General features: G+C 51.3%; 1 protein-coding gene across 2 annotated transcripts in view; it reads left to right on the forward strand.

Annotated features, from left to right (window-relative positions):
* Positions 1-2,082: 2,082 nt before the first annotated feature.
* SH3PXD2B (SH3 and PX domains 2B) overlaps positions 2,083-15,323 on the forward strand; it is a 102,284-nt gene continuing 89,043 nt past the window's right edge. For both annotated transcript variants that reach the window (XM_021701250.2, XR_002480954.2), the window contains exon 1: positions 2,083-2,157. In XM_021701250.2, the coding sequence (XP_021556925.1) occupies positions 2,083-2,157 (75 nt within the window). The remainder of the gene's footprint in view (positions 2,158-15,323) is intronic.

A 15,323-nucleotide genomic window follows, 5' to 3' on the forward strand; every position in this document is an offset into this window, starting at 1 on the left:
ACGGCTGAAGACCCAACTTGGCCTCTCCGTGTGCAACTCGGCCAGGTCGCATCGCCTTTCTGGGAAAACCGAGGAAGCTGGCTGATTCACAGATTTCCTCTAGCGTCTGCCTTCTGTGGTTCTGCCTTATTAGGAAGGCTTGGCTCATTCAGAGGATGAGGTAAAAGGAACAGAAAAGCCAGGCCTTCCACATACTGGGCATTTCCAAGTAACTTGACTTGCAGTTGTGCTTCAGAAGAATGTGCCTTACAGAAATGCTATCAGTGAGGGTCCCGGCATGAAACAGATGCCTCCCTCAAGCAGGGTCACAGGGAAGTTTACTGAGGAGTCCACTCACAGAGGTGTGAGCAGGGCTTGGGGAACCCAGAGGGGATGGTGCAGTATCCAGGGCTTGCAACAGCAGGACTCTTAACACCCTTAGTGGAAAAAAGTGGTTCCAGGAACCCCGAGGGAGAAGGTATGTGGAAGGCCACCTTTGGTAAGCACAACCCTGCAGGAAGAAAACTCAGGAAAATTATACCTAGACCTCTCTCTTCTTCTGCCCTCAGTCTCCTGCCAGGGCCTCCCATTGGCCAAGCCTAACAGGAAGCTGAGTACAGGGAGCCCATCCATGAAATCCATACAGGCCATTCTCTGGGGCCAGAGCAGGGTGGTAAAACCTGGCAAGGCAGTTGGAGGGGCAAGTGGGGGGTGGACCCAAAGAGAATCAGCACCCAACTATCCAGGAACCTGGCCAGGGCTGCTGAGAAGCATCCTCCCCTGGATGACCCATACTGTCTTTCAAAGGCTGACCTTGGATCCAGGGTGGGAAGGAGCCCTGGGTTCTTTCAGGCCTAGAGGGGAGTGATGCAGTTTGTTGGAAAGAGCCCCTGCTTCCTAGTGTGACAGCACTGGCCAGTCTCCTATCCCTGCATTGATGCGTACACTCACTCAGACATTTGTTCATCGACCACCTGAAAATGACTGAGCCAAGCCAGGGCTAGGAGGCACTGGATGAAGAAATGTGAAACAGCCCGACCCACCTTAGTTTGTGAAATATGCCTAGAGCCAGAGAGTGATGGGTTCTTTCCACCAATTCCGTGAGTCTGGATGCTGCTCTCAGTCACCCCCTCTGTAGTATAGGCCAAACACCTTTTCCTCCCAGAGTTGTCTTGAGCATTCAAAAGGAACATTTCAGAAAAGCAGAAGGCACGGCCCCTGGCATGGAGGAAGTGCTCCACATTTGGGAATCAATGGCCTCTCTTCCAAGCTCGCATCTGCCCCAAGCTTCTATCCACCACCTTATTACGCTACTATTATTGCAATTATATTGTACTTGCATTTGTTGCGATTTTTATCTCCCTCTCTCCCCATCTCTCAGAGTGTACACTTAGGAAAAGAAGCTGCTGGCCTCTCGCTACTCCCTGAATTCCCAAGGCTTGGGTCTGGGTTTAAAACTGCCAACATCTTATACCGTGGCCAGACATTGCCAACGGCTTCACATGCATCTTCACATGGGGAGGACAGCCCTGGTTGGCAGGCAGTCGTACTAGGCCTATTTTACAGATGAAGGAACTGAGCCCGGAGAGGTTAAGCAACTGGCCCAAGGCCATGGAATAGATAGCGGCAGAGTCCGAATTTGAACCCGGGAGCCCGGCCCTCAGATCTGGCGCTGGACCGTGGCTCCTGAGCTGAGCGAGTGCGGGAATGAATCGACCGGTCAGTCAGTGACTGGCCTGCGGATGCGCGCCCGTCCCCTCCCCCGGAGGCCGGGGGAGGGCGCCGGGACAAAGGCGAGGCGGAGGCCGGACGTGAGCCAGCCGGGGCCGGGCCCCTTGGGGGGGGAGGGGCCCTTTACGGGGGCGGGGCGGGGGCGCGGGGGGCGGGCCGGGGGCGGGCCGGGGGCGGTCGACCGCGGCGGGCCGGGCCCGAGGGCGCGCGGAGCGAAGGGCGGCGGCGGCGGTGGCGGTGGCGGCGTTTCGAGCTCGGCCCGTGATCTGCCGGGGCTCCGGATAGCGCTCGGCCCCCCGCTTTCCGCCCGCGGCAGTGCGCCCCCCGCACCCGCGCTCCCCGCACCCGCGCTCGGCCCCGCAGAGGACGGCCATGCCGCCGCGGCGCAGCATCGTGGAGGTGAAGGTGCTGGACGTGCAGAAGCGGCGGGTGCCCAACAAGCATTATGTGAGTGCCGCGCGGCCCCCACGCCCCCTCGAGTCCGTGCCCCGCCGGGGGCGACCGACAGCCCCCGGGTTCTGAAAACTTCGGAACCGTCTGCTCTCTCCCCACCCTCCCCTTCTCTCCCCCCACCCTCCCCTTCTCTCCCCTCCCGGCCCTGCCCCTGCGCGCCCCGGTCCCCCTCCTCTCTTTTGCCCGGTTCTCCTCCCCTTCTTCCCGTCCTCCCGCCTCGCCCCCTGCTCGCCCCTCTGCAGCTCCTCTCCTCCTTTCCGTCTCCCTCTTATCCCCCCCCCCAACTCCCCCTGCCTATCTGTGGAAAAGTCTGGCCCCAGCCAGTGTAGGGGACAGAGAGACAGAAAGAGGGGGAGGGGGGAAAAGAGATAGAGAGAGAAGCTCCTGTCCGCCCTGTTCCTCCTTGTCCAGAGGCACCCAGACCCGCAGTGCCTAGCCACAGGTAGCTCCTCTAGGGATCGCCAAGTTTGGCTCCGTCCTTTTGGAGGATCCAGCCCGAGCCATCTCTGAGAATGGATCCTTTGAGTGCCTGCACCGTGAAAAGGTTTAAAAAAAAAAAAAAAGTCCCTGCCCTCTTTCTCCAACAACTTCTGTTTAAAAATGTAGGAAAGTTTTCTCCTGGTACCTCCCTCTGTAAAATGAGAGTCTTGTTTAGAGCTGGTAAGGACTTGAGAAAATGGGCCAGTAGGCTCATTTTGCAGATGGGAAGGCTGAGGCTCAAAGAAGCTGCAGGTTCTAGAACATGGAGCTGCATTCAGGCCTTCCCTTCCTCCGGAAGGTGTGCCGGGGCAGGCGATGACCCCCAGATGGGAAATGGATTCCGCAGCAGTCTAGGACCGGAATCTGGGCTCAAGGGGCCCTGGGATCACCTCAGAGGTTTTGGGAGGAGGGGTAATGGGTCTGTGGGATGTTGGGCCCAGGTGAGGTCCTGGGGAGGCCTTCTTACTGGAGGGAAGGGGGCTGTGGTGTCTCAGGTGGTGAGAAGGGGCAGTGGCAGCGCCTAGCTGCAGAGAAGTTAACCAGGAAGGAAAAAAGAGCAAGAGGGAGGGAAAAAATCCTAACAAAGAAGTGTAGAACAATGAATAGCAAAGGGCGTTGGCTGGCTAAATTCAGCTCCTTGGCCTCCCTGCAAGTCTTCTCTGGGTCTATTTTCTTAAGAGGCTCGTTCTTATAAAGCAGATCTGTGTGCCCTCCGTGAATAGTCTATAAAATCCTGAAAGGAGATAGCCGGAATCCACTCAGCACTCTCCACGAGAAAGGGTGTGCTGTGTGAGTCCGTATTGTTATTGGCTGGGAAGCCAGTTATTCAGCCCTTAGCCAGGCGGTGGGAAGCTATTTCCTGGACCTGTGGCATCTTTAAATAGAGTGAAGTTTCCCTTGATTCCAGAGTGGAGCTGAATTGTCTTTTTTTCTTCCTTTTTTTTTTGTTAACGTTTCCAATGCTGCCAAATCTTGGTTTCTTGTTTGAGCTTGTTGAGTGTGTAACTGAGTTGCCTTTTTGGTAGGAAGACAGTTTTCACCAACATGGCAACAAGAGGAAGTCTAAAATTCTTCATGCTGCCTCCCACCCAGTCTGTGAGCTGGCAGAACCAGAATAGATACAGCCACCACAAACTGGGCATCATCATCCAGTCACACTCTCCTGTCTGCTCCCAGCACATGCATATGAGGCAGAGATTCTTGAGCCCATTTGACAGATGAGACTAAGGCTCAGAAAAGTGAGGTCCTATGCCTGAGATCACAGTCACAGGCAGAGCAAGGATGTCAGTCCAAGTCTGTTGGACCCCAAAAAAGTGGCATTCCACCAGAGCCCACCACTTCCTAGATCCCATACCTTCATAGTTTCCTTAAGCAGAGTCCCCTTAAGAACTAGGAAGTCTGCCATCATTTGTGATTGCCCTGTGGCTTTTCATCCTTTGCTTAATCAGATCCATCCCTGCCAGCTTTTTGAAGGTTCTGAGGCTTTAAGGGGAATCTTGCTTAGCTTTCCATCACTTTTTAGGGGCCCCTTGAAACAAGTTAAAATACGGATTTGGGTTCAAATCTTGGCCTCCATTTGGTAGCCATGTAGCCTCTCTGAGACTCAGTTTTCTCATCTGTACCTCGGGGGTGATGGTGCCCACTTCCTAGGGGGAGGGACCACATGACACCCAGACTGGTGTGCCATAGCTGTGAGGGCCTGCCTCCCTGCTCCATGGTGTCCATGTCACTCTGAATGGGAAGGTGCCAAAGTCATGTGTGCAGGGATTTCACCAAAAACTTGTTTTTCTGCATGTGGGTTTAGTCACTCTTGTGACTCAAGGGGGCCCCCTCCCTGGTATCCAGGCTTTTGGGTTCATCATAATCAGATGAAGAGGGGCGATGGGTTGAACTGAAGCCCGAGGCATCCACAGGAACAGGGCAGATGTAGTATCGTGATGGCAGGGACCTGAACCCACCAGAAACTGCTGGTGCCTCCCCCTCCTGTTCTCAAGACATGTCCACCCCACCGCTCTGGAAGAAATGGGCCCGGAGGCCGCTGTCGGTGTGGGCCTAGACTTTCATCCCATTTGGTATCCTCCTCTTTGAACCTGACCCAGCCACCCTGGAGAGAAAGCATGGCAAGGGGAGTTGGACAGTCCTGAGCCCTGCCATTTCCCGCTGTGTGTCCTTAGGCTGGCCGATTTCTCTCTCTGAACATCTTCTATAATCTGCAAGTTGTGAATACTGTTCCTTCCCTCTGGGGCAGAATTTCTCAACATCAACACTGTTGACATTTTGAGCCATATCCTTCTTTGTTGTGGGGGGGGGGCTGTCCTGAGCATTGTAGGGTGTTTAGCAACATCTCTGGCTTCTATCCACTAGGTGCCAGTAGCGTCCCCCTCCCGAATTATGACAACCAAAAATATCTCCAGACATGGCCCCCAGGAGTTTAAAATCACACCCTGCTGACCGCCACCCCCCCCCCCCCCCAGCCCCAACAACTGTGTTAGAATATACAGATCAGTTACGGAGAATTCTGTTAGGCACACGCCGTAATTTTCCACCACCCCTCTCCCCATTTGCAGCTACCTTGGCCACCACCTGTTCATCACTCAGTTGCCTTGGAAAGAACAGGTCACAGGTACTATAGATGTCGTGGAGAACTGCACCTGAGCTCAGGGCTGGGTCACCTGTTCCACCTGAAATGACATCTTCTCTGTTATCAGGGCTGCACCCTCTCCATGCCCAGCCCCACCCGCCTTCGCTTCTGGGCACGGACGATCATCAGTGGGCCCAGGGGCAGAGCCACAGGCCAGGTCTGGAGAATGCAGAGGCAGAAACTCCCAGGACCTCTGAGATCCCAACAGTTGGGTAGGGATTGTTGTGGATGATAATATCAACGAAACTATGATTTGGAAAGGCTCCCCTGGAGCGGCCTCCCTCTGTCAGAGGCAGGGAGAGTGAAGGCTTAGGGAACTGCTCCCCTTCTGTGCTAGCACATTCCTTCCCCAGAGCTCAGGGCTTTCGGAATGCATGGAAAGGGGGCTTTCAAGGGTGATGCCCTGGGGAGACCCTCCCTGGCTGGGTTATCTGGCTTGAGGAGGAAGTGCTCCCTGGAGGCTTTGCAGGATCACCCCATTTCCTGCACTGGAGTGGGATATACAGAAGCCTTGGCTTCAGAAGAGAGTCCCTGTCTGCAGGAGCCAAGAGATGCTGGCTTGCTCTGTCTTGAGATCTTTAGATGTTAAGAGGAGCAAGATGGTAGTAGTAGTTATAGCAGCAGTCATCATAATAGCTGAAATTTCATCAGTTGTGGGCCAGGCACTGGATGAACTTCTCTGCATAATTAGAAAATCGCAACAGTCCTTTAAAATAGGTACTTTTTAATACACTATTTCAAACATACAAATACATGAAATGAATTAACTCTCTACCATGCAGCTCTGTCAGATCTTCATATTTGGGTATGTTTCAGATCATTATTTTTGGTTTTTAAGAAATAAAGCATAGCAGATGCAAAACCCCTATGTACCCTCCCTAACTCTTCCCCTCCCCCAAATGAACCGGTGCCCTGCATTTGGTGTTCATCATTCCCATGCACTCTTTAAAAATAGACTATTAGAGGGGCACGTGGGTGGCTCAGTCAGTTAAGTGTCTGCCTTCAGCTCAGGTTATGATCCCAGGGTTCTGGGATCAAGTCCTGCATTGGGCTCCCTGTTCTTCAGGGAGTCTGCTTCTCCCTCTCCCTCTGCTCGTCCCCCTGCTCATTCTCTCTCTCTCAAATAAATAAAATCTTTAAAAAAAAAATAGACTATTAGATCTATTAGATAGGATTTTTTTCCTCTCACAGCTTTATTGAGGTATAATTTGCAAGCCATAAAATTCACTCGTTTTAAGTGTATGGATTGCTGATTATTTTAGTGAATTTATAGAGCTGTGCAACCACCACTGCAATCCAGTTTTATAACATTTGCATCACCCCCAAGAAGATTCCTGGGACTTGTCTGCAGTCAATCCCCTTCCTTCCCCAGCCCTGTGCACCTTTTAATGTTTTTACCTTCTTAACACTGCCCCAAATCTTGTATTGAGTGTTTTAAAACTATATAAAAACATTGCCCTTTTGAGATCTATGCTGATACATGTGGCCCCAGTTCATTTTAACTGCTATTTAATATTCGGTTGAATAGACCAGTTTCTTCTAGCTCATGGTGGGGACCTCTGGGGTGTCCTAGTAGTCCAGGTCCACACGGCTGCTATGTGCACGTGTCCCCAAGGTGGGGTTGCTGGGACATTTATATCCCCCAGAGCCTTTGCTGTGTGTCCTTGCTACCACCCCGAATGGTTGGACTTTTTAGTTTTAGCCAGTCCGCTGGGCTCAGAATAGGATCTCACGGCGGCGTTCGCATCTCCCAGCTCGCTGGCAGGTTAAGCGGCTTTTCCTACCTCCATCGGCCATTTACATTTCCTCCTGTGTGAATTGCCTGTTTTAGCTTTTGCCCCTTTCTCAGTGTATTGAGTTATTTGTCTTCTAGAAATTGGTATGGTTTTATACAGGCAAGATCCTAATCCTTCAGGTAGTTACCTTAGCGTTCCCACTCTCCCCTTGCGACTGGAGGCTCAGAGAGGGGAAGGCTCGTACCTGAGGTCACACAGCAAGGAGTGGAGGCATGGGGACTGAGCCAGATGCATATGTGGTATGGGACAGGTGGCAGCCCCGTGATCCCACCCCTGTGCCAGGCGGCCTCGGGTGTGTCACCTACCTTCTAGACCCCGGTTTCTCCCTCCTGGCCCTTCCCTCGTCTTACTGCTCCCTTAGCCTGGATGAGCGCAGCACAGGCAGCTGCCAGCCCTCATCATTCTCCCCCCAGGAAGCTCTGAGTTGATTGCGCCCCTGGAGTGATGGGGTGGCAGATCCCGTGCCACCAGCCTTGAAACCTCTCTTCTCCATTTGCCAGGCTCTAGGAGCCCAGGGGTCGCTGTTCTGAGCTGTTGGGTTTTGCAGGGTAGATCACACCCTTATTAGGTATCGCCAGCATTCTCGTCTCAGTCTATAGACCTCTGGCTGGCGAGCTCAGTGGTCTGGAACAAAGTGTGCACCTGCTGCCCAAATTAGCTGCATTCTGTGTCCAGCCACCGGTTGATTACCTGGCACCCCTTCTTTTGCAGAAACACGCAGGGCAGGGCAGCACACTTGGGTGTCGGAGATAAACATGGCCTTGGCTGACGCAACCACCAGCCTTAGTTTCTGCATCTGTAGAATGAGTACAGCGTCTTCCTCCTGAGAGGAAGTTGTTGTGTGCTTTATGGATATATATACACTCAGTGCCTTCTGCCGGAGGGATAAATGCCAGCTACTAGCACAGTTCTTTCATGATGAGAAGACCTGGCTTTGAGTCCTCCTCAAGCACTTCTGAGCTGGTGACCTTGTAGACGAGCTACCCGAGGGTCTATAAAATGGGGGCAGGAGGGTGTAATAGTACTTATCTACAAGCAGGGGGCGATTGTGAAGATTAACTCGTGTCACACGATATTCAGCCTGATGCATGATGTATAAAAGGCACTTAATCAATGGCAGTAGTCGTGAAAAATAATATGGACAATAATAACAGCCACGATCCAAATCTGTGCCTCTTTCCTACCTGCTGCTGTGAGGCCACGCTACAGTGTTCTCCATGCTCTTTCATTCAAGAGGCATGTATGGGGTGCCGGCCCCAGGCTGGACACCGTGCAGCCGCGGGCGTAGGCCCTGGAGCAAGACTGAGCCTGCCTATCTGCTCTGCAGGGGGGTTCTTGTCACGCGCCCTGTCTGTGTCACAGAGAAGTAGTGCAGTAGGTAGGCATTAAGGCCCCCAAGCAGGCTGGGTTTTTTTTAATGGCTGTTGTTTTCTTCTGATTGAAAAAGAGTGAACCTTATCAGTTGCATTGCACCATCCTGATCCCTCTGGCCCTTAGATGCAAGGAGATCCCAGCCTGCTCCTTACACTCTGGGCTCCTGCAGCTGGCTCAAGATCAAGGTGGATGGAGCGATCATATCTTCAGATTACTTACGTGTCACTTTGGTTCAGACTTTGAATCTGTGTCGTTCCATGCTTCTGTTGAGCAGAGAAAGGACACCAGCCAGTCTGGGTTCAAATTCCTGCCCTGCCACCTACCAGCAGTGTGACTTCAGAATAATGACTTACCCTCTCTGCATCTCCGTAAAATGGGAATAGTAACAGTTCCAATTTCATAGGAATGATGGGAGGATTAAATGGGCCCAGCGTATAGTCAGGGCTCCATCCTTACGAGCTATATTAGGAACATACAAACATAGTATGGTTTATGATAGTAAAAACATTTACTTACTTACACTTAAACGCCCATGAGTGGAGAACAAGATAAATAAAATGTACTCTATCCACATGCAAGGATACCATCAAGATGGTAAAAATGTATTCTGTCTTCTGTCATGGGAATATTAAATAGGAAAAGCTGGTTGCAAAACAACATGCTCGGGCTGATTCCCACCTGATTACAAATAAAGGATGAAAATATGTGTCTGTATAAGCACAGAAATATAGCCGATAAAGTATGTCACTTTTTTTTTTTTAGCTCGTCTGTGCTTTCCTGTTTTCCAAATGTTCTGCAGTGAACACATATTCCTGTTTTTAGTGAAAAAAAAAAAAAAAAACACAGCAAATGCTCATTTTCAAAAAGAAGCCATGCCAAGCTGTGGGTGGCTCCAGCCAGGTTCCCACATCCTGCTGCCCCGTCCTGTCCCAAAGCAGTGGGATTCTCCAGCTCCTCAGAGAGCCTGTCCTCCCGAGGTAGGCGTTGGCCTCCAAGACTCTTCCCCCACTCCCACTGCAGAGGGAGGTCTCTGAATGTGGCTTTCCAGTGCAAGAGCCCAAGAAGTGGAAAGAAATGAGTTTAAAATATGTCGAGGGAAGGCCTGAGCAGATGCTTTTCGAGTTAAAATGCTGCTTGCTCAGTGGGTCCAGGTCCTCCTGCCCTAACGCCTGCAGCTGAGGAGGGTTGGAAAGAATTGCAGGCCAGGGTTCTGTGGTCTGCGCTGAGGTCACAGGGCATAAGAAGCGTCATCCAGATGAGAGGGATGCCCCGCAGCCCGCTCCCTGGGTTTTCATGCATTCACCATTAGCCCACCTGGAGGTGCACGGGGGTCAGCATGAAGTCCAGTTGGCTAACACACTGCCAGAAAAGTACTGGGGGACTGCACCATTCATGGTACTTTTGAATATCTAGGACGCTCCTATCCTGATTGCAAACGGTGCGTGCTTTCTCCCTGGGAGAAAGGGCTGTGGTAGGGGGAACGATCTTGCTTTGCGTGACTCAGTTTTTTCCTTCCCCTTGGAGATGAAGGCCAGCTGTGGGTCACTGCAGCTGCGAGAAGGAGAGCCACTGGCCGAGTATCCTGTCAGCCTGGTGGGTGCAAGCAGTGAGTCATGGGCACCCATCCCTGGCTGAAGGAGAGAAGATGAGGCTTATTAAGAAGGCCATGCGGCTAGAGGGTTGTGAGTGTGGCTTCTGCACTCAGAGACCGGGTTCTGGTCTGATTCTGTCATTCACTCACTGTTGGCCCTGAGCCTTCTCCTCTGGGAAGTGGGTGGCTTTGGAAATTAAATGGGCTTTTGTGCAGAATGCCTGAGGACAGTGCTCCTGGGACAGTTGTCCTTGGAGCTTCCTGGGCTGGGGTAATGCCCAGAAACTGGGGCCCTGTGGTCCCTTCCCCAGAGCCCTTGTCAGCAGGGTTAGCCCGACGCTGGATGGAGCCGGCCTCGCTGCCCCCTGCCATGACATGGGGACTGGCTGCTCTAATAGACTCCGGAAGCTCAGTGTCTCACAGTGGGCCGGTAGGCAAGGGCTAGTGTACCTCACTCCTCTGGGACTCTCCCGGGAGCCCACAGGTCCAGCCTTTGTCACATGTCCATGTTCCTCTGCCCCCTTCTCCAAACTGTGGCGTGTTTTCCTCCCATACTTGCTGGCTTAGATGCAAACCTGCAGGTGGGCCTTGAGCCCAAGCCCAGGGCCTTCTTCAGGAGGTGAAGGGAAAAGGGACCAGTGGTGCATCTATTGTGTGCAGGTGGGCAGAGCCCCACCGCCTGCTTCTGCAGGCCTATTTCAGGCCGTCCCAGGGCTTAGGGTTGCCAGATCTACCAAATTTAACAGGATGCCCAGTTAAATTTGAATTTCAGATACACATGTGCTATTTGGGACATACTTAGACTACGAAATTATTCATTGTTTATTTGAAATTTAGATTTTACCAGGCATCCTGGACTTTGACAATTCTAAAAAACCACCACTTTCAAAAAAAAAACAAAAACAACTAAGAAACCTTTGGACTTTGTAATAGTGACAATGTTTCTTGAGAATTCACTGAAGAAATATAAATCACTCCAGGGGCCAGGCACTTTGAAGTGCAGGGATAATCTACAGATACACAACCAGGAATTCGGACCTGAAGGAGGTCAGTGTCCTGAGAGAGACAGGCAGACAGGGTGTTTCAGAGCTAGTCTGGAACTTGGGGAATAAGCAGAGGCCTGTGCACTTGGGTTCTGGGGAAGACTTGGACAAGGTAGCATGGCGGAGGTGACCCAAGGCCGATCACAAAGCCGGGGAGGCTTGCTGCAAGTGGAGGAAGGGGAGGGGATTTCGGGCAGAGAACAAGAAGGCAAAAAAGTGGAAACCCCGGTATGTGGTGCGTTTGAAAGAAGCAGGAGAGATTTGAGTGATGGAGATGAAGCCTGACAGGTGGGGGCCAGCAGGACCCAGGGGCTCCTGAGTGGGCCAACAACCACAGAAGAATAGAAGGCAGGAGCCCCACCCTCAAGAAGGGCACAGCCCCAGTACACACGGGCCGGGGGCCAGGGCTTGGGCCCAGTGGTGTCCAAGAGGAAGTCACTGGAGTAGCTGGGGGGGCTGGTACTCAGGGGCCCTCCCGCTGGCTGGGTGGGTAGAAAGGCCTTCCACAGGAGAATGGAGGGGGCAGAGCACAGACGAAACGTGGGAGGCTGCAGGGAGAGAGCACCTGTCCACAGGAGGGCTGTGTGCAGACCGTGAAGATGAAGTCGGGCGGGAGGGCTGGGAGGGAAATATTAGAGGGGGCTGTGAGATCCAGTAGGAATTCTGAAGTTTGGGAAGGATTAAGTAACTCCAGACTTGTTTTGTTCTCAAGCCTTAATAACAATTTTTTATTCTTATTATAGAATGGGTATCGTTTATCTGAGTGCTTCTTAAGTGCTCAAGCCTTTTCATGCTTTATATCACTGAATCCAGTCAGCACCCCATGAGATGTAAGTGACAGAAATGAACCTGGCTCACTTAGGCTGTAGGGAATGTGTGGAAAGATGGCTCTGGCAGAATAGGGGTGGGGAAGGGACCCGGCCAGCTGGAGCCACCCTGGAGGAGGAGCTGCTGGGGGGAATCAGAACATCACCAGAGGCAGGCAGCTGCGCCATCCCTCAGGCCTTGGGCCACTCAAGAATCCAGTTCCAGGAAGAGAGAGTCCAAGTGGCCCAGCCGGATCACTTGACCATCCTTTGGCCAGGCAAGGGCCGGATATTGGGAGAGATAGTCCCCCTGAATTGCAAGTAGCAGAAGAGAGAGTCATTGAAGATTCAGGGTACTGTTGCTGGAAGAAGGGGCAGGTGGAAACAATTGATGTCTGCTCCGTGGGTACTATTATTAGCCCATTTCACAAGTGTGGAAACTGAGGCTTGGGAAGGTGGAATAATTTGCCCAGGATCGCCCTCAGCTCTGTGCCTATTATTGACTATAAGGTACAGTCAGTTCTCTCCCCAGAGATGAAGGGAAACCTTGCCTTAAAGCACATAAAGATAATATTTTCTCATCTGCTTAATTAAGCAGAATTGCATGGACCCCCTGCCCACTGCACTGGCAGAGAAAGCTGGAAACCCACGCAGTGCCGTCACCATTTCCTCCTACCCAGCCAAGGTGTGAATCAGCAGCCTTTGGCTTCAGGCCACCCTTGGCTGGCAGTCCGTTGGACAGATGTGGGTTTATTGTCTGCCCTGGGCCAAGCCTAGCCCCGAGCCGGAGAGAGGCTAAGATAGCCAGGCAGCCTTTGTCCCTGTGGAGGTCACCATCTGTTTGGAACACATCATCACAGCCTTCGGGCCGTGATGGGGCCTGGCGTGGGGTCAGGAGGGGGTCTGAGGCCTGGGTGGCGCCTTCCTCACTGGCACAGAGAAGTGTGCTCTGGACGGGGAAGGCCGACTAGCAGAGGAGTTCTCAACGCTGGTAGAATTCAGAGCGTCCCGAACTTCGAAGGGGAAAAAATCATCTTCATTTTCCTCAACCTCCGACCCTAAGTTAGCAATGCCTTCCATTGTGAATGAAGGCAACAACGCTCAGTGATGTTAGTAATACCTGGGACTCTCTCACCAGTAGAAATTCCCCTCTGTTGCTGGAGGGGAGGAGGGTGGGTGATGGGCATTAAAGAAGGCACTTGATGGAATGAGCACTGGGTGTTGTATGCAACTGATGAATCACTAAATTCTATCCCTGAAACTAATAATACACTATATGTTACCTAAATTGAATTTAAATAAAAAATTTTTTAAAAAAGAAATTCCCCTCTATTTTCATATCACCTTACAGCTGTTGCATGGATCCCAAAGATCATTTATCGTCTGCTAGTAATAAGTAGATGATTTACTAGTTCAGAATTGTGGTGTTACTCAACCTGCCGCTAGATTTCATTATTGCATTAATATATTCACCATTTTGTCTTTTGAAACATTTTTATTGTAATCAGTATAATGTTTCATTTGGAATCCTGTGTGTCTTACTTTATTTTAAATCATTCTGAGAAGTGGCCCATAGGTTTCGTGAGATTGTCAAAGGGGTCTGTGGCACCAAAAAAGAGAGAGAGACAAAGACTTGTGGGTAGAAGTTTCCAACTTTGGGCTTGGAAGGCAGGTGGCATGGGTTTGACCGGCTCTGCTGGTTACCAGCTGTGTGACCTGGAGTAAGCATCTTAACTTCTCTGTGCCTCAGTTTCTTCATCTATAAAAATGAGAGTAAGCATAGTACCTATGGTGGGTTGTTTCACATAAAGGGTTTAGAGCAGAGCCTAGCATGTGAAAATGCTGGATAGTTACCCATTAGTATTATCTTCACCATCATCCCTATCACCATTACTTGCCAGGATAAGCAACTCAGGTGGTCTGGCATGACCGCACATCGAGAAACATCCTCTAAATGGACAAGCCTAGGATGCACCCCCCGTGATTTAAAGCACTTTTCCCAGAAGATTTATATATTTGGATATTTAGCAGTGCAGTAATTAAAAGAACATTGAAAGTAACCTTGATGTTTCTCACTGGAGGTATGATTAGATGATACTTGGCCTTCAGTGGACTATTAAGGGTCCTCTAAAAATAGTTTTTTCAAAGAATTTTTAATGAATAGGAAATGCTTACCGTATAATGCAAGTGAAAAATACAAATTATGTATACGGTGTGATCTTGATTTTGGAGAGTACTTCAATGTATAGAAAAGGGTCTAGGGGAAAAAAAAGGGTCTAGGGAAGAGCCCGAAACATCGTTCCTGGTGGTGGAAATGTGGGCAGTTTTAAGAGCTCGGACTTTGCTGCCGGATGGCTTAGTGCCGGCTGGACTGAACTAGCCCATTGACCTCCCTCGGCCTTCCTTGCCCCGCTGCAGAATGGAAACAGTGATGCGGTGCGGCCTCGTAGGAAGTACATCAAGACTGTTGGGTGCTGTGAGGAATCATATTCTGTTTTATATTGCATTACATTTTTGTGTATTACCCCGAGTTTCTCTAGAGGGGAAAGGACAGTGTAGTATGATAGAGGCAGGAAAGCTTCCAGGAGGGAGGGAGAAGGAGGGGAACCTGCTTGCCTTGCTCTCTTTTTCCCTGTCTCATGGACTTGTATGCGAAGCACGAGAAGCCGGCAGAAAAGTCCACAATGGAGCTCAAATTGAGGCTGGGCAGAATAGTCTCTGCCAGATGAGGAGCCCAGCAGGGCGTGGGCACAGGGCTGGACAAGCATACTCTCAGAACCTGGCCATTAGGAATCACATACAGTTTTTGCAGGAAGAGGGACAGGTGCCAAGTATGCTCCTTGAATGACACCTCTCATAGGTGGCCATCCCCAGGGTCTGAGAACTCAGTCCTTCCAGACTCTCATCAAGTTCTTTTCTCCTCCATGTCCCCAAGCCCAGTAGGATGAGATGAGGCTGGACTTTGGGGTAGGGGGTAGTTGTTTGGGGAGTATTCTAGGTTAGTTCACCTCTTTCTGCCTGTCACCCAACCAGGGCACCCAGCTTTGATGCGGAGCCTCCCAGGGGCAACGCATTGTGGTGCCCATACATTGGGGCTAGTCATCTGTTGACTTGTCTTCTTTTCTCCCACCAGGCCTGAACCCCTCATAGTCCAGGGCCTGACTCAGAACAGGTGCCAAGTATGTTCCTTGAATGAAGCCATGACTGCCTAGGCCCCCTCAATTCCAAGGTGATGGACACTGACATCGTTCAGCTGAGACAGATTCCTTGTGATGACCTCCTTTTGGCACCAGACCGAGCATTGTGTCATAGCTGTTAAGGCATACGCTTTGGAGGCAGCCAGACCTGGATGCGAATCCTAGATGTGTCACTTTCTAGTTATGCAGTTTTGGGTGGGTTACTTAACCTCTCAGAACCTCCGTATCTTCT

The sequence above is a fragment of the Neomonachus schauinslandi genome, chromosome 7, assembly GCF_002201575.2.
Source record: "Neomonachus schauinslandi chromosome 7, ASM220157v2, whole genome shotgun sequence".
Taxonomy (NCBI): Eukaryota; Metazoa; Chordata; class Mammalia; order Carnivora; family Phocidae; genus Neomonachus; species Neomonachus schauinslandi.